General features: G+C 32.0%; 4 protein-coding genes across 14 annotated transcripts; 3 read left to right on the top strand and 1 right to left on the bottom strand.

The window, feature by feature from the left end:
• On the bottom strand, positions 1-2,091 carry LOC146540308 (uncharacterized). Its single transcript, XM_085204048.1, has 4 exons — positions 1,720-2,091; positions 1,150-1,308; positions 347-532; positions 1-234 (listed from the first exon to the last, which is right to left on the bottom strand). The coding sequence occupies exons 1-4, from the start codon at positions 1,789-1,791 to the stop codon at positions 94-96; spliced, it is 558 nt and encodes a 185-aa protein (XP_085060174.1). The 5' UTR covers positions 1,792-2,091; the 3' UTR covers positions 1-93.
• A 1,984-nt stretch (positions 2,092-4,075) lies between these two features.
• Positions 4,076-8,879, top strand: LOC146540307 (UDP-glucosyltransferase 2-like). Of its 9 annotated transcripts, none has more exons than XM_085201847.1 (7): positions 4,076-4,356; positions 5,167-5,302; positions 5,843-5,889; positions 6,180-7,457; positions 7,672-7,894; positions 8,063-8,282; positions 8,387-8,879. In XM_085201847.1, the coding sequence occupies exons 4-7, from the start codon at positions 6,627-6,629 to the stop codon at positions 8,673-8,675; spliced, it is 1,563 nt and encodes a 520-aa protein (XP_085057973.1). In that variant the 5' UTR covers positions 4,076-4,356; positions 5,167-5,302; positions 5,843-5,889; positions 6,180-6,626; the 3' UTR covers positions 8,676-8,879. The 9 variants fall into 9 exon arrangements, with proteins under 9 accessions (XP_085057973.1, XP_085057953.1, XP_085057945.1 ...); XM_085201827.1 differs by having other exon boundaries at positions 5,843-5,984; XM_085201819.1 differs by having other exon boundaries at positions 5,843-6,030.
• Positions 8,880-11,957: 3,078 nt separating this feature from the next.
• On the top strand, positions 11,958-16,884 carry LOC146540306 (uncharacterized). Its single transcript, XM_085203900.1, has 8 exons — positions 11,958-12,715; positions 13,101-13,297; positions 13,696-13,843; positions 14,098-14,253; positions 14,763-14,957; positions 15,271-15,383; positions 16,263-16,421; positions 16,684-16,884. The coding sequence occupies exons 1-8, from the start codon at positions 12,643-12,645 to the stop codon at positions 16,765-16,767; spliced, it is 1,125 nt and encodes a 374-aa protein (XP_085060026.1). The 5' UTR covers positions 11,958-12,642; the 3' UTR covers positions 16,768-16,884.
• A 330-nt stretch (positions 16,885-17,214) lies between these two features.
• LOC146540305 (uncharacterized) lies at positions 17,215-23,209 on the top strand. Of its 3 annotated transcripts, none has more exons than XM_085203887.1 (8): positions 17,215-18,156; positions 18,905-19,101; positions 19,190-19,337; positions 19,526-19,678; positions 20,164-20,364; positions 21,294-21,412; positions 21,549-21,707; positions 22,132-23,209. In XM_085203887.1, the coding sequence occupies exons 1-8, from the start codon at positions 17,955-17,957 to the stop codon at positions 22,198-22,200; spliced, it is 1,248 nt and encodes a 415-aa protein (XP_085060013.1). In that variant the 5' UTR covers positions 17,215-17,954; the 3' UTR covers positions 22,201-23,209. The 3 variants fall into 3 exon arrangements, with proteins under 3 accessions (XP_085060013.1, XP_085060005.1, XP_085059997.1); XM_085203879.1 differs by lacking the exon at positions 22,132-23,209 and having other exon boundaries at positions 17,317-17,455; positions 17,893-18,156; positions 21,549-22,112; XM_085203871.1 differs by lacking the exon at positions 22,132-23,209 and having other exon boundaries at positions 17,390-17,455; positions 17,890-18,156; positions 21,549-22,112.
• The last annotated feature ends 1,369 nt before the right edge of the window (positions 23,210-24,578 follow it).

Below are 24,578 nucleotides of genomic sequence, written 5' to 3'. Positions count from 1 at the left end.
ATGGATGATACTTTATTTGCCGAAACCAAAAAAAAAAGTAATTGTCACTAATAAAATTATACTAACATGGCATTATGTTCACCAACTTTACTTTTATAACTGAAAATCTATATAACCAGTGGCTAAAAGCATATCCTTGTCCGTAGCATTGTAATACACGCGTCCTTCTTTGATTGGGGATTCCTTAATAAATGTATTTGACGAAAATGCCATATTCTTAAATTGATATAAACCCTGAAATAACACATTTTTTTATTTATCATATCAAAAAAAAACAACACTTATTCTTCAACCCTTCTCAGGGTTCAAATAGGCGCGAGTTAATAACTGTTTAAACATAGCTTACAGGCTGTAGTGGACATTTTAGGATTGGCATAGGTCGATCTTTTTCCGGAGTTCGAGCATAAGCTTCTTGTATAGGTCGAGAAAACAGCAGATTTTTTTCTATAAAATCACACATTAGTATGTGCAATTCAAAATGAGTATACGTGTACACGTTCGTGGAGTACATCTTGTACATATAAAGGTTGTGCTGAAAATAATATAAATTTCAGTTGAGATATTAAGTTTCTATGTGAGCTCATCATCTAAGATGGACAGCATCTGATAAACGCGATGGATATGGTAAATGTATGATCTGGTAAATTCATAGTTTAGATTATTTTCGGTATCACCATTATTACGAATTTGGGCTCTCCGTGGGTTTCTCTGCCTATCGTATTTTTTTTTTTAATTCTAATAACGTCTCATAAATTCATGAACGTCGACTGCACGCATCATGACTCATTGTCACGTTCCCCTTGAGCCGAGTGTGCAAGCGAGAGAGCGAATGACATAAATATAAGAGCATATTATTTTAATTTATCGAAAATATTCTAATTTTCATTAAATTTCTTCTTTGTATTATCATCAATGTTGTCTTATGATCAATTAAATTATCGTCCGTAAATTGAATTTAGAAGCAACTTTTTTCTTTTTTATCTTTTCGCTAGTAGACAGACCGAGCCTGCTAAATATTGAAATATTGTGTGTGTTAACTTAACGCCGCGCTTCACCTGGCAATAGTGGTATATGATAAAAAAAGAAAAATAAAGAATAGATTTCTTTTTGGTTAAGCAATAAAAAAAATATAGAAAATTGAACATTTACCTGCACGTGTTTCCCGTCTAACTTTTTAAGGAGTTTGAAAATAATTGTGAGATAGTACAAGTGATCCGAGCGATTAAGGCGTCGTATAGTCACTGTGATATTGCTAAAATAATTTTCGTTGTAGTACATCAATTTAGCATGTTCCAGATTCATATATTTCTGTAAAAAATAAAACATTAAATATTATATTTGCAGGCGCGGCGTTGAGTTTCGCCACTCAACTTAGATGAAATATAAAGAAACAATGTACGGTTGCCCTGACACCGGGGCACAGAGTGTGACTGTAAAACCGACTTGTTGTGGGTTCTATCCCGACTCGAGGAGATGAAATATTTAATTGAATGTATATTTCCATTTCTTCGGTCTGGTGTCGAGGCAAAGCGCAGCGTTGAACTCTGCCGCTCAACAGGGAATGCCTCCAGAACTCAGCAGAAAATGGGAAACGGAGTGTCTTAGTGAGGTTCCCTCTGCCTACCCTGCTGTGTGCGGGACACAGCGTGAAGCTGATAAAAAATACGAGATTTTACTTAGATTGAGATTTATAGAAATAATCAACCATTATGAACGTACCTGTTTAAGACATTCTGCAATAAAAAGGCTAAAGGTAATTAGACACAAAGTGAAGTACAATTTTTGAATCATTTTAAAATGAATTGGGCAATGTGTCTGTACACTCGAAGTTTAGATTTTAACTGATAAACAAACAAAATAACTGTATAGATGACAACGATTTATTATAATTTGTTATCATTATGTTTTTTAGTCGACTTCAAAACTGAAATTATTATTTAAATTTTTTATTTAATTTTTTTCACGCCGTATCTTTCATATAAAAGTATAAGGATTAAACACTCCGTTCTTCACTATTTTCACTTCCACACTATGATAGGAAATGATTGTTGATTCTTCTACTAGGAGTCGAACCCAGAAACGTTACGTTTCCGTCGGCCTCCTAGATTTTAATATCATAGATATCATAATTTAAAAATCGGCCACGTGCGAGTAGGACTCACGTACGCAGGGTTCTGTACCATTACCTATAAAAACGTGAAAAAAAATCTAATTTCATACAAAATGCAACAAGAACGATGCATAAATAGTATAATATCTTTTGATTGTAATGACTTAGAAGATTGATTTCTTTTGTGCTATACATGTGTGTACGCATAGACATCAGACGGATTCTGACGGACAGAGGGACAAAAAAGTGATCTTATAAAGGTTTCATTTTTCCCTTTTGAGGTACGAAACCCTAAAAATATATATTATTTATAGAGGTACGTACGATATTGCTACAATCGTAATGAGTATTATATAATTTAAAATTGCCGGAAGCATGTCAAATTATTTATTTGTATTCGTAAAGCATTTTGTATAATATTTCTGAGTAAATTTTGATATTAAATTTTTCATTATCTGAGTATAGTCGAGCAAACTTCGCACTATTTGGTCTACAAAAATCGACAACCTAATTAAACTTAACTTTGAACTTGACTCTCATTCACAAAATTACGTTTTTAATAGGAATCTAATTTGGAAATATCGTTTTGTCATTATTAAAATGGAATTGCCTTGTTTAATACGTATGTATGTTAGAAAATAGATTTGAACGATTGCCTTTAAGTAATGAATTTTTGTAATCAAAAGACCACAGAATATTTTTAAAAAGCTATGTGTTGTCGAAGAGTTATGACATCAAAAACATCGAGGAGTCCATCAATTAGTGCACGAAAATATGCTTTTATATATATAGTTATGTGGTTCCGTCTGTTCGTTGGAGTATATTCTAAGCTTTACGACAACATTATATTTAGCGTTATATCAAGATTCTACTGTATTGGTTGTGTTTTAATAGCTTTACATAAACATCTGCAACTATGGGATTTTTTGGTTAAAAGAAATTACATACTTTTGGCCGCTCAAAAGTTAACTGTTTATATAACAATTGTCGTAGTATCAATGGCAAGCGACGGTGAACACTTTAATATATATCTCAATGAATTAGAAAACATTGATCCCTTAACTCTTCTCCATTTGGATAATAATCTTATAATTTCTAGATCAATTTTTGTTCTGATAGTGTCACTAGGTATATATCGAATATGGTTCCTTCTGTTTTTCCGTAATTTTTTCACGCAATACGATGTTTCTGTAGAATCAATAGTTTTAATGGGAATATATTCTAGTCACATGAGTAGAATATTAATGTTTGATATGATTTGGTCGCGCTTGAGATGCTTAAGCTTAACAATGGAAAGCAATATTCTATTTTATGGAAATGTCAAAAATTATATCGAAATTAAAAAAATGAAAATTGAACAATATTTACTGATTTATAAAAGAATCTTAGTAACCATGAACAACATTGGTACTGCTACAAAAATTTTGGTAATTATAACAGTATTTCATTATATTATTATTTTATACAGGGTGGAAGAGGCAGCGCTCCTTTTAGTGACACTGCATATAGGGTAAAATATTTCAAACCCAGAGCTAAAGAAATTAATCAAGGTACCTCAACAGTTTGGACGTAGGATTTTTTTTTCATTTCTCAATTTTTATCCATACCTGTATTTCGTGTGACGCACACATAAATGTGCGAGGTTGCCACTTTGACAGGTAAAGTGTGTGCGTGTTTATGTTATACTTAACAAATGGCGTTTTATTTTAAAACGATAAATTTATTATTTATTTTGTTTGAACAAATAACTTTTTCATTTTTGGGAATTTTTTTTTTCTGAATTATATTAGGCTTTAATAGAGTAGTTAAAGCTGTGGTTTCATTTAAAGTGGTGTCGACAATTCCACTCTGTATATTACATATAAATAAATCGAATGGAAAATTTGTATTCTATCTTATCTTTAGAATGCATTTATAATTATTTTCTAGTATCTATTATTTCAACGACCAATCGAACTTATTGTATAAGTGCCTTATTCCTATAAACATTCATACACTTTAAGAGTGAATCTGTAATACGCCTTATGATAGTAATAATTATAAATTGTATTTTTTTTCTCAAAATCAAAATATATTTTTTTCTATCCTAATTGTGAAGTGCTTCGTTAACCTGCAGATAATGGAATTTATATAGAGTGTATGTCAAATTATTTATCTTGTATTTTCAGATATTAGTTAGCCTACCACACTTGCTCGTGACCGTATTTACTATAGTTCTAGATAACGTGAAATATTCTAATCACAAAGTAAGTTGCTTAAAGGTAAAGTAGTTTTATAATAAACGAAAACCACCTTATTTCTATTGAAGTTATCCTGGTGAAGTGCACCACCATTCCAAACCACCAAAATAAACCTGAGCGTTGTGGGTTCAATCCTCATTGAAATAAAAGATTTTTTCATTTCGTTTTGGCAAGTTACAAAATGACGTTCAGTAATTCGACGTAGTAATGACCAAAGAGATTTTAAATTTAAAAAAGGACCTATTTATTATGCTTGTTTTTTCAATTATGTTTCATTTATATTTTTTATTTATGCAGTCGAATTTTTGTTTTTCATTTATTTTTCTATCTCTATGCATTTTGCTGTTACAATATTAAACTCGTACGGTTTTAAAGCGTTGTAGTTTGAACACGTATACGAGTATATAGTTTGCGAGGCTTGAGCTGAACTGAGTTGCATTTGTGTGAGTGATTATAAAAGTGGAGACAGTACGGAGACAATATAAAAGCAATAAAGTAAGTTCCAACATAAAAAATATCAATTATTCTCTAACTCTTCTTCGAAAGTTTCTATGAAACACTAAAATAAAATTTTAAGAAATGAATATGTGACGTCGCTATCAATATAAATGGTTTAGGCCGGTAGTAGTAAGTGACGTAACAAATATATATATGAACATTCACACAAATACAAAGCTCAGCTTAGACCTCGTGAACTGTACTTCAGTAGATCAAGGGAATGACATGAGTATGGTCATTATGAATTTTCTAAAATAATTTAAGCTTCTTCTAAGTCTTAACATGAGATCTTTTAATGCCATGTCTCTTTTATTACAGACAGACAGTCTTTACATATTTGATGGTATAATGAGTATAACATTACCTTGCTTTCCTGCATTATTAGTAGAGCTAGCAAATATTGAAGTGGATAAAATAAAATTTAAGCTAACCACTGAGCTCAAGCAATTTACAAGTAGGGGCAATTTTATATTTTAATAACTTAATTTACTCTGAGGTGACTTCTGTGGTTTATCTCAAAATCATTAATATTACTCAAAATATTAATCAGATTTTTTTGTTACTTGCATGTACACACTGTATGCCGCACATACCCGCAAGGTAGGCAGAAGGAACCTGGGAACCTAATGATAAGACTCATTCTCATTAATACACTTCGGTTCCTCACTTTCCAGCAAATTGTGGAGGCATTGTGTGTCAAGTGGTGGAACTCAACACTGCCCATTGCCTGCCCAGATAACGGCGGGCGTCGCTGTCCATCCCCAGCCTTGCCCTGGAGTTTAAAAGCCCCACTTAAAATATATGGTGCAGCTATGGTAACCTTTTGCTGGTACCTTAACGCTCACCTAAATGCTGACGTAAAGCACCGTTAACTCTTACCGGCAGCAATACGCCTTTCCGCATCTATTTCGTATCTTAAGTCTCTACTAAGCATGCTTCTTGTAATTTTAGTTTGACAATTATTAATAATTTACTTTATTGTTATTAATTTTAGGTGAATCTCTGCAAAGTAAAATAGTCGACGCTTTAAAGTATTTAGAGGTTCGTCCACCAAAATACACAGTTTGGCGCACCATTGATGTCGACATTTCACTTCCCATATCTATTATAAGCATCGCTACTACCTATACAATTGTGTTAGTTCAGTATTTGACTGCATAAATTACTCACAAATGCATATATGTAATATTTTTTTCCATAACCTATTTATACTAATTATATAAAAATACACTTAGATTAAAATTGTCATTATTTTTTAGTACTTTTAGGTCACTCTCTACATCCTTGAGGTCAAATCCACATCTTATAATTACAAAAATCTTCTTTTTTAGATAACAACGAGATATTCGTTCGTTCCTACAAATAGGGTGTTAGTAGGGTAATTAATAAACTCGTTAATAAATCTGCTTAAAGATTGAAACACGTATTTTTAGATTTTTGTTTAGTCGTCTTATAACATCAACTGTGTCTCTAAGTTAGAAAACTATAAGACTACCAAAAACAAGACTTAGTTTAAATTATTTAGATTAATTAATATATAGTTTAGTTATTGATATGCAGTAATATCAAAAGTGTTAAATAAGTAAACTATAACTTTTTACAATACAATATTTAATTTTTTGATTATAATATTTAACGTTTGACTGATAGTTTTTTTATCAGCAAGACAAGCGACAATGCGAAAGGCGATTACATTTGACGCATATAAATAAAGATTTAGATTTTATTACACCAGTATTATTGATACGTTTAATAAACATAATTGGTAAATTTTAATAATGTCTATAAAAATTATATTAATAGTGACTTTAATTAATGTGCTCAGTGTACAATCTGGGAAAATATTAGGAGTGTTTTCTATGCCGTCGATTAGTCATCAAGTAGTTTTTCGTAAGCTCAGCCAAGAGCTCGCAAAGAAAGGTCACGATTTAACGGTGATCACTACTGATCCAGCATATCCTATTGGGAGAGCTCCTCCAAACTATAGGGAAATAGATGTGGGAAATGTGTCCTATACAACTTTACAAAAAAACTTTCAAGCCAATTATAAAGTTGATCAAGATGTTCAAACTTGTTCAGAGATACGTGAGGGATCTTTAATATTATCTGCTCTTCTAGAAGCTCAATTACAAACTGCAGAAGTTAAAGAATTATTGACTCAGGACAAATATACATTTGACTTGATTTTAATTGAAGCTGTTATGCATCCAGCAATAGCATTGTCTCATGTTTTTCACGCCCCAGTGATTTTAGTTAGCTCAATGGGAGCTTTTTTCAACAATCATGATCTTCTAGGATCACCGACACATCCAATACTTTATCCTTCGTTTATTCATAGAAAAATTTATAATTTAAATATTTGGGAGAAATTGAATAATTTGTACTATCATTTTTGTTATCAATATGTTGTTTATTTAAATGAAGATTATGAAAATAAGCTTTTGCAAAAATATTTGGGACCAGACACTCCTACTTTAAGTGAGTTATATAATAATGTCCATATGTTATTCATAAATCTTAACTCTATTTGGGCCGACAACCAACCAGTGTCTCCAAGTGTTGTTTATATGGGAGGCATTCATCAGCTGCCAGAAAAGGAATTACCTAAGGTAAAAATATGTATTTCATGTATTTTTTAAAGTAAATAAATGTTTTAAATCATACAAAATTATTTTGTAAAATCTGTTCAAATGCTATTCAGATAAATAAAGTAAACATATCTCAAGTTTTTATTCCTTAATTCATAATTATTATTTGAAATTATCTTGAAGTGCACAAATAAATAAATTTTAAATGTCTAATTAATAATAAATAAACTTTTAGGATCTTAAAAAATATTTAGATTCATCAGAAAGAGGTGTCATATATTTAAGTTTCGGAACAAACATTTTACCGCAAATGTTACCTAATGACAAATTACAAATTATGGTAAAAGTTCTTTCTAATCTTCCTTATGACGTTTTATGGAAATGGAACGACGATGAACTACCGGGAAAAGCTGATAATATTCAAATTTCTAAGTGGTATCCACAATCAGATTTATTAAGTAAGTTTTACCTATTTAATATATTCTAAATTAAAACATTTTATATTTTAATCTCTAAAAGGTCTCATGTACGGCTCGAAGTTAACGATGATTTTTCATTTACAATTCCGCTTAATAAAGTAAGTACATCAGATTAAATATATAATTTTATTAAAACTTTAATTTCAGGACATCCCAAGGTAAAGGTGTTCATTACACAAGCTGGTCTCCAATCTACTGACGAAGCTATAACTGCTGGTGTCCCGCTTGTAGCAATACCAATGTTAGGCGATCAATGGTACAACGCAGAAAAATATGTTAGGCACGGTATTGGAACTAAAGTAGAAATAGCAACTCTCACTGAGCATGAATTTAGAAATGCTGTAGAAACTGTTTTAAATGACACAAGGTACGTTACAAATATTTCTTATGTTGATAACTCTTTTTGTACAGTTTATATAATATATCAAAATATAATTACGATTTGATTAATACGAAAACATATTTTTTTAGTTATCGTGAGAATATTATCAAATTTCGTAAACTAATACGAGATCAACCAGAATCACCTCTAGAACGAGCCTTGTGGTGGTCTGAATATGTTATAAGGAACAAAGGAGCAAAACAATTGAGAGCGCGTGGCGCCAACATTTCCAGTGCCGAATATTTTGAATTTGAACTATTAATAATTATCTTATTAGTAGTTTTAATAGTGACATTATTATCAATAATAATTGTTAAATATATATTTAATTGTCTGTATAGTTTAGTTAAGAGTAAAAATAAAATAAAATCACACTGACAAAAACAATGAACAGTATATATAATCTATAATTATCAGTTATAATAACAAAAAAGTAGGTTATCATGTTTTTCTGATGTTTGTCGATAATCTCAAGGTTCTTCCACCCAAATGACCATGGGCAGCACTTTGATCAGTTAATCTTCCTTTCACAGTAGATTTTTTAGTGATTACCTAATTATGCAGTCTTTTGATATATTATACCGCACATATCAGGGTAGGCAGAGGGAACCTGGGAACCTAGTATTAACACTCCGGTCCCATAATATCATTATTTATTCATCTTTAAGAAATTTAGTTCTTGTTTAAATTATCGTGTGTGTATGTTGCTAGTCAGAATACTAATTATATCATTGGAATATATGTTCATGCTTTGTTAATTTTATGTGTAATCCTTAAAAACTGAATTTATACAAAATAAATTGTATGTAAACATGGAGTTATAAAAAAGATTTTAAAATTGATAAAATAATTATTTTCTATAATATTTGATATATTATCGAAAATAATCATTTTAAACATAGATAGATAGATAGATAGATAAAACTCTTTATTGCATACATAAACAAACACATAACTAAATAGTAAGACAGAAGACAGAGTAGCATGCAAGGGCGACCTTATCACTATTAGTGATCTCTTACAGGTAACCTTAACTAACATAAACTTACGATAGAGCAGGATATAACGGTAGTGCATAAGTAATAAAGAGCGATATGAATACAAATAAATAACATAATAATTTTTGATATATTATACATAGACGATACTTATATTATATATACAAATTATAATATATACAAAAGGGTACATATAATAATTATACATGTTAGATAATTAATAAAATACATATTTTATATATATACACACAATATACATATAGATAACAAATACACACATATATACATACACTATAAAGTTTTTTGTTGTGCCAAATAATAACGCTTAAGGGATTTTTTAAATATACTAATTGATTCTGAATGTCGGATATATCGTGGAAGATCATTCCACAAGATAACACTTTTAACAGTGAAAGATTCCATATAACCTACACTATTGCAGGTAGGTATCTTTAATTTGTTGTCACTTTTGGAGCGAAGATTGAGCTGAAGCGTGGAATCGGTGCCACAGAAAGTGAAGCGCTCTTTGAGGTAACGGGGAGTGTTGGGATGGAAAAGGATAGAATAAAGTGTGCATAGTACGTGGAGAGATCGACGATGCCGGACTGTTAGCCATTGAAGCTTATCACGAAAAGCTGATATATGATCGAATTTTTTCAACCCAAATATATATCTGATGCAGAGATTTTGTAGACGCTCAAGCTTATCTAGATGTTTTTGTGAAAGGTCAAGGTAACAAATGTCGGCATAGTCAATAATAGGAAGAAGAAGGGAAGTGGATAATAATATTTTTGTTTTGATGGGAAGGAAATTTTTCCATCTCTTGAGAGAACCCATCGTCGCAAATATTTTACGACTAACATGTGAAATTTGCGAAGCCCAAGATAAGGTGTTATCCATAATATTTTTTTGTTACACATTTAGATACACTAAGAAGTAATAAAAATATAATCTTATACTTAATTGTTTTTTTTTTACAATGATGCATCAAAGTGAGATAAGTAAATATGCTGTAGACCAAGTTTACTAAGATTTTTTTCAAAGTCTCTGAAGCTTTGAGTTCTGCCAGTCAACACGCAATGCCTCCAGAATTTGGCAGAAAATGGGGAACGGAGTGTCTTAACTAAACTGATTTTGATTTTAAAAATATTTACAAGAAGCTCTGTTGTCCGCCCCTACTGGCTTTATGCAGTCGGGTTTTTGCATATATATTTTCTTGCTTTTCTAGGAAACGTTTAATGTTAAAAAAGAATTTATAATAACAAATAGGTAAGATTAGTAGAATATTAGACTAGTACCAGACTAATTCATTACGACGGTATTACATTAGTGGTATGTAGATTAATATCCTATAACATATTATGAAAATGTCAAAAAATATCGTAGTAAAATAAGTTATGAAGATAAGAAAATTTGAGCAAATATTTAAATAACTATACGATTCAGTTGACATACTCGTAGATGACATTCAGTGTAATTAACTAAAAATCAATAATTATATCGAGTATGTTGAGCTATCGTAAAAGACAAGTATTAGATGCACGTGTTGATTACAGATAAGGAATTGTAGTAAAAATCAGGTCTCGATTTTCAGGTTATTCAAAATTTATGTTATCGAGATTAAAAATAATATAAACTCATAAAAATAACGGATAATATTCCATGCATTGATATTGTTCATGATTGTTTTTACCCTGACATTTGTGACAATGTAACATAATTATATGTGTCACTAAAAATAGTATTAAAATAGAAAAATTGTACGAATGCATTAGAATGTTTATCTTCGTTTTAATCTAGAAACAAATGTTCGATTAACTTTGAATGAGTTATATGTTTTTGTAATATTGTAAAATATTATGCAATATATGGAAAACTACGATAATGAAGGTTCATCTAATAATTGCTTGTTAATTAGCAATTAATATACATTTAACCCAGTCACGAGGCAATTAGGACGTCCTACTGAATAGTACTGTAGTAACTCAATTGCATAGTCTATATGTTCTTTTATGGGACAAAGTGTACGCTTTTAAAGCGGATTTTAGATAACGTCCTACAATTCTGTATTACAATTTATGGCATTCCAAATTAGTGATTTTATAAATGATAACACGGCTTGGAAATAAAAATGCCTTCGGCGTAACCGACTACAGGAATCCCCAGTCGTACCCGATGTTCTAGAGGCGACTTCAACCGCTGTGGAATTATGGCTTGAGCCAGACAGACATGAATAGCCCTCGCACTCTGGGTCCGTGGATCTTTATTCGCCTTAGCCTCTTTGCTCTTTTGGTGCCGGATTACCCGGGCCATAAAATTGACGCAAAGGGCTGCACTTCCACCTGTTTAGGGCCAGTCGCCTTGCGTTTGACTGCCGTCTCCGTCGCGAGTCGTTCTGTACCAATGAGCGGAATTGTAATGACCAAATAGTAAATAGAGCTCGTGCTCGAGGTAACTCCGAACTGTAGGTACAGTGGGTTACTATAGAGAGATTAACACCTCTATAAAGTTATCCTCGATTAACTATACTAAATAATCTAATCAGCTTCACGGTGTATCCCGCACACAGCAGGGTAGGCAGAGGGAACCTTGTGTTAAGACACTCCGTTACCCACTTAACTATATTAAATATATATTTTTATATAATTTGAACTAGTAGTTACTGATAATACATTACTGTTTTTTTCATCACACAGTTGGGTAAAAAGTAGTAAGTATATTTTGATTATATCAGATCAAAGCTATTTAAGTGATCTACCATTATACATAAAGAAACCTTTCAAGCGTTATCATTGTTTTAATCTGGAAATAAATGCCTAAAACACATTGTACTGATGAGTTCAAACCTTATATAGTTTGTGTATATGTTATAAAAACGTTAGTTGCAGATATAATGGAGGTACGTTTTAATAACTCAGAGATATTCAATTTACAAATAAACCTTAAGGCCGTTGCGGGTTCAATTTCCACTCAGGGGATTTATTTGTAATAATCAATATTTTCATTTCTTGGCTCTGGCAACAAGTCAAAACGCAACATTCAGTTTTGCCGCTCAATAGGCAATGCCTCAAAAATTCGGTAGAATGAAGGGAATGTCTCTACAGTAGGTCTCCCTTTCCATATGCTGCTATGTAGATGGGTAAGAAAAGGAAACCGCGTGATAAAACCTAAAGCTGAATAATAAGCCTTATGAGTCGATTCGTTATGTCAACTTAATGTGTATTTATTTGGTCCTATAATTACAGTCGTCAGGAGTAAAAGAGAAGAATGGGATAGTTACGAAGCCATTGGCACGAGTGTTGTACATATCGAGGATTTTTGGAATAGCTCCTGTATCAATATCGCTGATGTCTAAAATTTACATCATCTCTCCTAGCAGAAGATATGGAATTATGAGTGTAACTTATTTTATGTTACTGTGTAAGTGGAAGATATATATCGAATAGAATTTTTCGATCATCAAAGAAAACACACTTAAACATTTTGCCTTTGATGAGGAAATTCAGGAATTTCTGATGATCTTTTGTGATGTGATTCCTTCATTAACTTCCGCCTTGTTGTTTTTTAGTTTAGTTGAACCATTTTAATCCCGAATAGGCTGACGTCCTGAAAATTTTCAGTATAGTGTAGCTATAGCTTAGACAAGCTTTACTTATAGATTTTATCAATCGAGACTTTTCGAACTTAATTATAATACTCAATTAGTCGTTCAAGTCTGCTCTGCTTTCTGTTTTAATAGTACTGATCACAAAGATATCATTAAACTTCTTTTGTGTCTCTTATTTCATAAGTACTTTTTCTTTAGTGGGAGTGTACATAATGGATATAGTATATAACCAATTTTTTGTCACCAACGCTAAAGAAATACGTGTTAGAACTGGAGTTTCTTTAGTAATACACATGATCCACACAGTGCTGTTCTGTGGAGTGATGTTTGTTCATGCTCTGCAGGCATATTGTAAAATGGAATTTTATGTTTCTTACCTAAATAATATAGATAAGGTAATTCTTTATTAGTATTTAATGTATTAAGTATATATATGTGCATCAAGAGGTATGCTGCAAGAATTTTTGTATCCCTTTACAAAAATCCTAATTGTCGAATATTTCACTGGAGAAATAAGTTTGTAAAGATCTCCCTACAGAGATGCCAATAACGATGCTCGAGTGCGTTCAGTTTTTTATACGTTTTCTTAAAAAGTATTTTTCTTTCCTGAGTGAATGATGGAAGTCGGAATAATACTTTAAAAATGTAAAAAAAAATATTTCCCCGTAGGATAAGACAACTCGTTCAACATATATTGTCTCAAATTTCTACTTCTTCTAATTTCTTTTAATTAAAAATTATAAAGCTACAAAATCGTCTTAAATGAGTTTTGGTCTTTCTTATCTATTTGCAGATGAATAAGGAATTGGATAATATTTTCACGAATATCAGAGTGAAATATGCAAATGTCATTGTAGGACTGCCATTGTCTATTATTAATATCGTTGGGTCTGTTTATATGTATCAGAGGATTAAAGAAATTTTTGTTAACAATAAGGACGGTGAGTGTTTTACAAGTTTTAATTATTGATGTTGATAAAGTAATAAAAAATATATATACTATTAATATAATATGACATAAAGGATCTAGTACAATTTTAAAACTTTTATTTATTGATTTGGGAACAAGTTGTTGGAAACAGAAATCTCTTAATGGGTACAGAGTATATTAATATAGTACACTAGATTTCCAGGTCCCTTGCTACGTGCAGGACATGAGAATAAAAACAAAATGTATGAATAAAAACTTTTTCAGCGTCAATTTTCATAAAACAAGCTATTTACTTCATATGGTATAACTGCATAATGTTGATCCAGTTGCGCTTCATGTTTATCATATTTTTTTTGAATGGGACAATAAATGTATTTAGACAGCATTTAGAAGCGTTGAAGTTTAAACTGAAACTGTTTAGTGAGTATTGTAAATAATTATTCTTTTTAATTATAAAAAAGATCTACTGAGTTTCTTGCGCCGGTTCTTCTCAGGTGTAAGTAAGTAGGCTAACTAGTAAATGATATTCAAAATTTTTTTGAGTTTCAAAAAAACGTAGCGTGGAACTTAATGGAACCTAATACAAATTTAAGACTTATGCGATTTTCTTTCGACGAACTAAAATGGGACCACACAGCTTTCAAATAAGAAACATCAAAATCGGTTCACCCAGTCAAAAGTTCTGAGGGGCATAGGCACAAGCTGACAAGTTGGTTCGATTCGCACTCGAGTAATCCCAACTGAATGATTTTTTGTAAACTCAATATTTCCCTTTACATGTAAGATAGAAAAGGGTGGGAATTGAATAAAAATTGTATTAGTAGAATCTCTAGAAATTGAACTAAGAAAAATGTTTTTTTGTTAAAATCTTTAAGATTCAAAATTCATGTCTTTTAGTTTTATTAAATTTGTCCATATAATGTTATTAGATTCACTCGAGAACAGAACTGCAAATACAGCATACATAACAGTACAACGGCTCAGTCGATCATATACTTCTATATGTGAACTAGTCAAAAAAATTGAAGAGCAAGAAGGAGCAGTCATTTTATGTATTTTTTTCTACAAATTAATTGATATAATGGACGCTTTGTTTCTGATACTTTCATCATTTATGTCTAGAGGTAATAAAATGTTTAATAAATATTGTATAATTTCTTATAATATATATTTAATAAATAATGATACACGTTTAAAAAATTTACTAGCGGACTGTGAATTGTGAAGACAAAGCGCTGTGTTGAGTTCCGTCACTCAACAAGCAATATCTCAAAAATAGAGATTAGATAGATAGATAATAATAATGAATAATAATAGATAGATAATATATTTTCAAGTGTGTTGAATTTCCATATTATATTATATTAATGCTCGGAAATCAGTTTATGTATATAGTTAGGAAAAATACTTTGTTTATATGTAAATAAATTATTTCAGAACATTTTACGATCAGCTTTCTGACGGATAACATGTTGGAAATGTTTTGGATCATCGTCAGAGGAACAACAGTAGTGATATTGGTAGAGCCATGTCATCAAACTCGAGCGAAAGTAATAAATTATTATTAATAATTTTTAAAAAATCGGTTAGTTTCCCGTACAAGCGCCAATAATTTCTGAAATTGATTTCGAATAGAAAGAAGAACTTGCTGCTTTCAGAAAACGCGAGATAGTAGGAGGTAGTAGGTAGTCTTGGCTTCCAACATTACGCAGAGGAAGTGATATCTTGGTTTATCCGGCGAAAGAGGAAGCCGATATCTTTTATATCTTTTATGACCAAGGAACAACGCAGCTTACCATCCTCGGGTGCCAGAGCTCAATATCTGAAGTTGCCTTAAGGCGGGTGGTCCAGATGGTATTTCTTCTCTAGTGCTTTGTTCATGTGCACCTGAGCTGATACCATTGGTAACAAGTTTGTTTCCGCCCTGTTACTCCGTTGGCGTAATCCCAGACTCATGGAAGAGCGCTGTGTATTATTTATCTGGACTTGATTAATATAGTCAATTTGGCTTCCGCCCTTAACCGATGGATGGATGGTTTTTGGCTTTTGTTTTATCTAACCCACCATTGGGCCGTGGCTATTAAATGTAAGATCGTCACAAACAAACAAGTAACGTCACAAACTCAAATACGGATGGTATCCACCATCTGGTTACGTCGCAATCCACTATTGTGCGGTTGCGTGATAATGTGTTACGCAACTGTTGAATGGCCTCAAAACCCACGTCCCCTTAAAGACCAAATTCTGGAGTCATTGCGTGTTGAGTGGCGGAAGTCAACGCCGCGCTTTGCCTCGACACCAGAGCGAAGAAATGAAAATATAAATTTAAATGAATATTTTATTTCCTCCAGCGGGGGCACAAAGTGTACAGTAACACTTTGTGCCCCTGCGCCACGACTGGCCTCAAATTAAATTACTTTTTATTACAGCTGGATGCACTTAAAATTATGATCAGCGAATTATTATGCATTTCTACAAATATAGATCTTACAGAAGAATTACACAAGTTTTCTCGGCTGCTCCTGGTTAATATACCTGTATTCTCTCCTCTTGGAATGTTTCCTTTTACTAGGCAACAGTTGGTATTCGTAAGTAAAAATTTAGTCTTCAATATATACAGTCAGAAAAACTATAACTAGTGTCCAGACACTCGTTACCCACTTTCCCCCCGCACTTGATATATTGGATAAGTGGAGAAATAAAAATAAATGAATTCACCGAATGGGGATGGTGTCTATAGCGAATACTACGCCAGATTTTATTTTAACTTCATTATGTGCAGTTAGTCAAATCTTAATAGCTATGAAGAACAGAAACTGCTTTATAATCAAATTATACGTTGTATTTCAGTTAAGCAGTATGCTCTTCACCTTCATGGTTATTACCACACAGTTTCGTCTAAGAGATCAAATTGGAAATCAGTCACCGAATTAAATATAAATCAACATTATAAAAAATAATTAAAAAGTATATATTAATTATTAGTATTTGATCTTGCAATAAAAAACGTATAACACCTAAATCAGTAGTTTCCATTAGGAAATTTAAATATACAAAATAATATATAATAAAAGATATTCTTCTTCTTCCTGGCATTAATCCCGGCGTTAGCTTAAAAGGAAAAACAAGCACAACATAATATTCTTAAATCAATTAATTGTGCTAGTTTTGTGTCAATAACTTACTATTGAATAGTAAAAAAAAATAATGTATAATTGTCAAAATACCTGATTATTCTACTACTACTACTATTCGAGAGAACGTGGAGTGTCACTAGGTTCCCTCTGCCTATCCTGCTATATGGAGGATACATCATCAAGCTAAAAAAATATATATTTTTATTACTATGAGAAAACCGAATATTAATTATAATTTTTATCTGTATTTAAATCTTACAGTAATTTTATGTTAGATCGTATAAATACAATGTATTTTAATAATAGGTATTGTTACAGTTGAGTTGTATTGTGGAAGTACAAAACGTATATTATCTTGGTGCTATCAAGTTACCTATATATTTACCCACCATACGCCACCTGCTGTTATTTATAATTATATTCAACCGTGTTTCATTTAAATAAAGAAATCTAGTAATCCGCTATTTTGAGCTAAAGCAGTGAAAGTGAGTGAAGTGGCCCTTGAATTTAAAGAGAGAATATAATAATAATCATACTCACTTTCCACTTCCACATCCTTGTTAATTCCAACGTCTCTCTTTCCAATTTCCTACATATATTTTAAATATTATTGTGTAATATACTCGTATAGTATATTAACTTAGTATATTAACTGCACGCTCTCTCCCGCACATAGCAGGGTGTGGGTAGAGGGAACTTAGTGGTAAGACACTCTGTTTCTCACCTGCTGGCGTAAGCATTTTAAAAATACCCTCCTTTGTACACTTTCAATTGATCTAAAATAAGTGTTGTTAAGTAACAAATAAAGATTGTAATATTTATAATAGTTACTATTTTTTTAATCTTTATTAATTTGATCATCTAACGCAAATTGTCACCTCACCCAACTATAAAGTAATGTACAACAACGAATCATAAGTAGCACGTGACCAGGCAGCAGCTTTAGGGCTCCACTTAGGCCTCTAAGAGTTACAGTTAGAAATTATGACGGAATATGAAGAGTGTATAGTGACAGGAGAAATGGGAAGAGTGCTTCGCTTATCTAGAATTTTGGGAACAGCACCAGTAAATATAACACCAGCTCGAATATCTGACGAATATAATAAGACGGCAACAATAAATTGCTACAAAGTGTCAGCATCGAAAAAATACGGAATTATAAGTTCCGTTTTATTATTTATTTTATGTAAGTAATCATAATAACACTTATTTGGTGTAATCTCTTTCATCATCAGCACATATCTGAACTAAGGTATTTAAGCCACTTTCTTTTATACGGTAATGGTAAAAATATTAAAGTGACATGAAATATTTCTTTGATGAAGTTATCATACAGGGTTGTATTGAAGACAAACTACTAAAACAATACATAATATAAATTTATCATTGAAAATAATAATAAACAATAATATTGGAGTCAATAAAGAGAAAAATATGGCTATAAATATATTAGATAAATAAAGGTTTTCTTATGAATGTGAAAAAGTTTAAACTGCATTTAAATCATTAAGCCATATCTGATATTAGCGTAAACAACAGCATAGACAAACACTACACTAATAAATGTCCCTAGTTAACAGTAATTCTCATATACTCGTACATATCTTCCATGTACAGACACGGATCAGTTATTATTTTATTATAGGGATAGATTTAATTCCCCTAAGTGGAAATCGACCTGAAGTTTGAATACTTTTGATCTTCTTATAATTTGGTGGTTTCAATAACCGTCACAAAAAAAAATAGGGCAAAACGCTAAAACTGTCATTATTTTTAAGAAATTAACAAATTTAATGGTTCAAATATCAGAGCAGATTTAAGTATATAAAGTTCAAATTGATTTAAACATATCCGCTGATTTCAAATTTGTACGTAATTTGTAAAAATGGCATTCAGACCAATTAACGTTTTAATCCTCGATATGTTATTTTTAGGGGTTACAACTTTTGTGTTGTATATATATGTTAATTACATAATGGACCCAAACAAAGAGATACGCTCACGGACTGAATTATCATTTATGCTAAACATTACACATCGTATTTTACAAGACATAATATTGCTCTTTATTGCTTTTCGCGGAGTAAATAAAGTTAAGCTGATAATGAGTTACTTAAGTTATATACAAAAGGTAAGTAACGTGAAGTTTAGAAACATAAAAAGAAGGTAAAATAGCGAATTCTGTTAAATTTGATTATATATACTCTTTTTTTTTTCAGTTAAATCGGGCTTTAAGAAACAGTTACTTGAAGTTAAAAGTAAACAAATCTAAAATAATAATTTGGGGTTACTTTATGTCAGTAAATATCATTGCCTCAATTTTTATATGTCTAAGGATACTCGACGTAATCTTTGGCAACAAAAGTGGTGGGTATCGGAAAAGACAAAAAGTATAAACGAGCTTTAAAAATTCCATTTCCATTCCATTTAATTATTCCAAAACAAATACATCTGTTTAAAATAGATTAAAACTGTTAATTTAAGCTAATACTTATATGTAACTCACAAGTAAAATTGATATCAAATTCAAATTTAAATTTAAGTGTTTTTTTCAGTGGCTATCATGATAACCCAATTATGCTACTTTGTATCCTCCAGTATCCATATACTTATTCAATTGCAATTTGCTTTCATCGTGTGCTTACTGAATACGACGATACGTATTTTTAACGAGCGGTTACAATCTTGGAACTGGGAATGGGACTATGGTAAGAGTTACAATTTATCAAAACTCATTAATCGTTGAGTTCCACCGCTCAAAACGCTATGCCTCTAGATTTCGGCGGAAAATGGAGAACGGAGTTTCTTAATAATAGGTTCCTTTTGCCTACCTTGCTATTTGCTGGATACAGTGTGAAGGTAAAAAATTAAAATGACATGATAGATTGGGTCAATCAAAATGTAATATTTTTTTATTACCCTTATGTCAAATTACTCTCTACTTCTATTATATAAAAAAGATTTTTTTGATCAAGAGCATTAAATATCTCAGAAGATTGTAATGATTGAGTGTTTTAAATATTGAAAAATATTGTTTTTAATTTGTACATCATTGTTTGCGAACATATGTTAACTGAGCTACGTGGTCATCTACGTATAATTCCAAAAGAGATTCTGATTCATGTTGTTTTTTCCACAAGTCATCACTTTTTCTAGAGCATTGCTTAAAATATCGTGTAATTTATCTTTTCAGAATTTAACAACGCAATAGTCTCTGAAAGAAGGCACATTAATTTTCGACGTCTCTGTCAAATCTATGTGTCTATTTGTAAACTAATTACAAAGATAAATAAACACGAAGGTGTTTTTATTTTAATTTTATTGTGTAACAAAATTGTAGACTTGCTGGACGCATTCAATCTTATAATGTCATCTTTAGAGTATTTTATTAAAGGCAAGTAAATTTTTTCATATTCGACATTGCATTGTTTTACATTGCTCGGTTTACCATTTTCTTTTTGTATAGTTAAATAAAGAGCTGGTTAAAAATGCAACGCAACAATACTTAATACTTAAAACTACTGTTACCGAACTCCTGTAAAAGAGGGCAGCAGTAGGTGAAAAAAACTTTAAAAGCAGTGGAATTGTGTCAAAGGTCCAGCAGGTCCGGGAACAGCACAGCTGGACAGCTGGAGCAGCCGGGCGACCTACTTGGGCGTTATAATCGACAACTCAACATGACAGGGCAAGTCAAGAAAGCGGCCAACGCAGCAAGAACTGCGCTTATCCTGTTACGTCCGCTCTTCAAATCAAAGCTGCTATTAAGAACGAAATTTTCGCTGTACAAGGCGTACATGAGGCCCAAACTTACATACGCTGGCCCGGCGTGGTACGCCCTTATCTGTGGGAACCAAAAGAGAATCTTGCAGGTAGTCCAGAATCTCACCCTACGGCGAGTGACCCAGTCGCCATACTACGTCAGGAACTCGACTCTTCATAGAGACATTAAAATGGAAAGCCTGGAGGTACATAATGGGCGACTCGCGACCAACGTGTTCCGCCGCGCTGATGCATCGGACTACCTACACCTTCGTAGCATCGCTGCGCTAAATACTCCACCGCCTGATCATGGAAAATGCCTCCCGAGGGACCTCTTCATTCCCGTCATGTCTGACTCCTGAGCAGCTACCTCGGTCGCTGGCTACTTAAGTTTGGCCTCTCTCGGGTAACCGTGAGTCTCACCTGGCTGAGCTAACCGCCCTGGTGGCACGCGCTCATCCATCCTCCTCCTTTGCCTCGGTTCCAATCCAAGCCACAACCTGTGCCGTTTACAGTCGCCTTCTCATAAACTATGAAAAATAACAAATATTTTTAAACTTGTAGGGCCTGCCAATATCGCACCCAATACTTTAGCTGATTTTACGATAGAGGTCGTTTGGATTATTTACAGAATAGCAGCACTTATACTCTTAATAGAACCTTGCAATCAAACAATTATTGAGGTAATATTACTTGTATTTTCACATTTATCATTTTCAAGAGATTTCTTCTATTAATATCTTATAGATAGAAGTTTAAAGTAATGCATGTTTGTACTGCCTATAAGTGTTTGAGTTATACCTTGGTGTCAAATTACAGCTCCAGGCAACGAAATTGGGTATTAGCAAATTGATTTTGGCAACGAATAAGAATTATAATCTAGAAGAACTATTTATTTTCTGCCGTCAACTAATTACTGAATTGCCTATTTTTTCTCCACTTGGCATATGTTCTCTCAGAAGAGATGGATTAGTGGCGGTAAATATTTCATATAGCATCCTTTTTGTTTCCCTGTGGCGTATAGGGACAAGCGTTCAACAGATTTTGGGCTCGATTCGCACTCAGATAAATGTAATATACTTTAATTTTTTCGCTATTGTAACGAGGCAAAGCGCGGCAAGCAGTGTAAAGTACGCAGTAGAATCCTGCTATTAAGACACTCCGTTTCCCACTTTCTAATAATTCTGAAGGCATTATGTGTTGCGTGGAGGAACTCAACGCCGCGCGTTGCGTTGATACCGAACATTTGCGTCTTGCCTTGGGAATCGAACCCACCACATGTGGCGTTTACATTCACATGCAATGGCCCTGCGTCACGGCTGGCTCTGCCTTTTATGAACTTGTGAAAATGTATTATGTTTATATATTTTGTCGGTACTATACATTACTACTGTTTTTTCAGGTAATCGGTGTCATTTTCACCTTTCTAGCTATTATGACACAATTTCACCTGAGAGATGGACTTGGGTAGTAATTAATAAGTTCAAAACGTTTTAGTTGTACATAATATAGATAAATATGAGTGTGTTCCTGTCTAAACTTGTTAGAAAATAGAAAAACGTTATATCAAGAACAAAGTCATCATCCTCATCATCCTCACTTTTGCTTTTTTATTCTGGGTCACAGGGACGACGGTTTTACACATCTCGCATACAGCAGCTTTTGGGCGCTCTGACCACATTGTCGATCTATTCATGCCTACATAATTATACAAACTCAAAGTTTTGAATATATGCTTTTAGCTAGAGGCGTATTCGGTGTTTTTATGAGTGGATGTCACATTTAATACTTAACAAATACATTGACATAGATATATTACGAACTGTTACAATTTTGTACTTTAAATATTTCTTTCAGAAAAGAAAAGCAATTCAGGCTACAGTGACTGAACTGCTGTTTTTAACCGACTTCTGTAAGAAAAAGAGGTTATCAATTCGACTGTATTTTTTTTTTCTTTAGAAGATCTGTGGATTCTGATAAATTATGCAATTAAATATTCACATTATAGTCTTACAGAAGTTTGCCTTCTAATTTATGATAAATAATGTTCATTATGTTTTCATACTTAAAACACGAGAGATTTCAATTTTATGTAAAGTTTCTTTCACTAAAGTTTTTATAAATTGAGATACAAATACTTCATCATTGACATCATAATATGTTATTTAAGATTAGAAACACAACTGTTTGTGAAGATTATTCCTATTAAAACATTTTGATTACATTTGCTTTTATTTGTAACAACCAGACCATTGACGTTTTTATGTATAAAAGTACTCGTTTCTTATTCAAAGCAGCGATATCAAAAGTCCAAGTTGCCTGTATGATGACCTCAAGAACAAGAAAAATATTTATTAAATAGTTAAATACACAATTATATCATTGTTCTGCTCATCAAAACAAAATTATTCCTGACAAAAGTAACAGTAATTTTCGTGGTTCTCTCTATATCAACAAACAAGCTATTTACTTCATATGGTGTAACTGCATAATGTTGATCCAGTTGCGCTTCATGTTTATCATGTTTTTTTGAATGGGACAACAAATGTATTTAGACAGCATTTAGAAGCGTTGAAGTTTAAGCTGAAACTGTTTAGTGAGTATTGTAAATAATTATTCTTTTTAATTATAAAAAAGATCTACTGAGTTTCTTGCGCCGGTTCTTCTCAGGTGTAAGTAAGTAGACTAGTAAATGATATTCAAAATTTTTTTGAGTTTCAAAAGATGAAGCGTGTGACTTCCTCTCCGGCGACAAGCTGACACAAGTTGGTTCGATTCGCACTCGAGTAATCCCAAATAAATGATTTTTTGTAAAATAAATATTTATACGTACATATGTATCTTCATAAGGGTGGCAAAAGAACAAAAATCGTTAGCTCTAGAAATTGATCTAAGTAAAAAAGGATTTTTTTTGTTAAAAATTTAAGTTTTTAAGTAAGTTTATTTTATGTTCAAAAATTGATGACTTAATATTTTATTAAATTTGTCCATATAATGTTATTAGATTCACTGGAGAACAGGGCTGCAAATACAGCATACATAACAGTACAACGGCTCTGTCGAACATATAATGCTATATGTGAACTAGTGAAAAAAATTGAAGTGCAAGATGGAGTCGTCATTTTAAGCATCTGTTTCTACAAATTAATTGATTTAATGGACGCTGTGTTCCTGATATTTTCATCATTTATGTCTAGAGGTACTAAAATATTTAATAAATATTGTCTGATTTCTTATAATATATATATTTAATAAATAATGATACACATGAATATGTATGCGTTCATTAGGCAAATAAAAGAAATACTGATATTATGTTTATTAGCAGGCATAGCGTCTGATTGTTAACTCCCTTCACCGGTTGTGGTTTCAGTTTCTTATACGAGAAATTAATTATTTCATTTCCACGCTCTAGTAATAAGATAAAGCGCAGTGTTGAGTTCCGTCACTCAACATGCAATATGTCCAAAATAGGGATTAGATTGATAGATATATAATAATAATAGTTATATAGATAGATAATATATAATATAATTTCAAGTATGTTGAATTTCCATATTACATTAATACTCGGAGATTATGTATTGTTAAGAATAATACTTTGTTCACATGAAAATTAATTATTTTAGAACATATTACGATCAGTTTTCTGACGGATAACATGTTGGAAATGTTTTGGATCATCGTCAGAGCAACAACGGTAGTGATATTGGTTGAGCCATGTTATCAAACTCGAGCGAAAGTAATAAATTATTATTAATAATTAATCCCAGATTCATGGAAGAGCGCTCTGTTTTATTTATTTACCTATGATCTTTTGGTTTATCTAACCCACCATTGGGCCGTGGC

The sequence above is a fragment of the Heliconius melpomene genome, chromosome 2 (genome assembly GCF_056956725.1).
Source record: "Heliconius melpomene rosina isolate 202511_hmr_F chromosome 2, ASM5695672v1, whole genome shotgun sequence".
Classification (NCBI taxonomy): Eukaryota; Metazoa; Arthropoda; class Insecta; order Lepidoptera; family Nymphalidae; genus Heliconius; species Heliconius melpomene.
Note: the sequence above shows the minus strand (reverse complement) of the source record. Positions and strands in the feature narration are given on the sequence as shown.

What these genes read in the sequence shown, in the direction of transcription:
- LOC146540308 (XM_085204048.1), bottom strand. Translation starts at nt 1,791, where the DNA reads ATGATTCAAAAATTGTACTTCACTTTGTGTCTAATTACCTTTAGCCTT. An exon ending in TAGACGGGAAACACGTGCAG is followed by an intron (nt 533 to 1,149) that starts GTAAATGTTCAA and finishes TATTATTTTCAG; the next exon opens with CACAACCTTTATATGTACAA. An exon ending in TAAAATGTCCACTACAGCCT is followed by an intron (nt 235 to 346) that starts GTAAGCTATGTT and finishes GTGTTATTTCAG; the next exon opens with GGTTTATATCAATTTAAGAA.
- LOC146540307 (XM_085201855.1), top strand. Translation starts at nt 6,627, where the DNA reads ATGTCTATAAAAATTATATTAATAGTGACTTTAATTAATGTGCTCAGT. An exon ending in CAGAAAAGGAATTACCTAAG is followed by an intron (nt 7,458 to 7,671) that starts GTAAAAATATGT and finishes ATAAACTTTTAG; the next exon opens with GATCTTAAAAAATATTTAGA. An exon ending in TCCACAATCAGATTTATTAA is followed by an intron (nt 7,895 to 8,062) that starts GTAAGTTTTACC and finishes CTTTAATTTCAG; the next exon opens with GACATCCCAAGGTAAAGGTG.
- LOC146540306 (XM_085203900.1), top strand. Translation starts at nt 12,643, where the DNA reads ATGTCTAAAATTTACATCATCTCTCCTAGCAGAAGATATGGAATTATG. An exon ending in ACCTAAATAATATAGATAAG is followed by an intron (nt 13,298 to 13,695) that starts GTAATTCTTTAT and finishes ATCTATTTGCAG; the next exon opens with ATGAATAAGGAATTGGATAA. An exon ending in TTTTGTTAACAATAAGGACG is followed by an intron (nt 13,844 to 14,097) that starts GTGAGTGTTTTA and finishes AAACTTTTTCAG; the next exon opens with CGTCAATTTTCATAAAACAA.
- LOC146540305 (XM_085203879.1), top strand. Translation starts at nt 17,955, where the DNA reads ATGACGGAATATGAAGAGTGTATAGTGACAGGAGAAATGGGAAGAGTG. An exon ending in AATCTTTGGCAACAAAAGTG is followed by an intron (nt 19,338 to 19,525) that starts GTGGGTATCGGA and finishes TGTTTTTTTCAG; the next exon opens with TGGCTATCATGATAACCCAA. An exon ending in GAACTGGGAATGGGACTATG is followed by an intron (nt 19,679 to 20,163) that starts GTAAGAGTTACA and finishes TTATCTTTTCAG; the next exon opens with AATTTAACAACGCAATAGTC.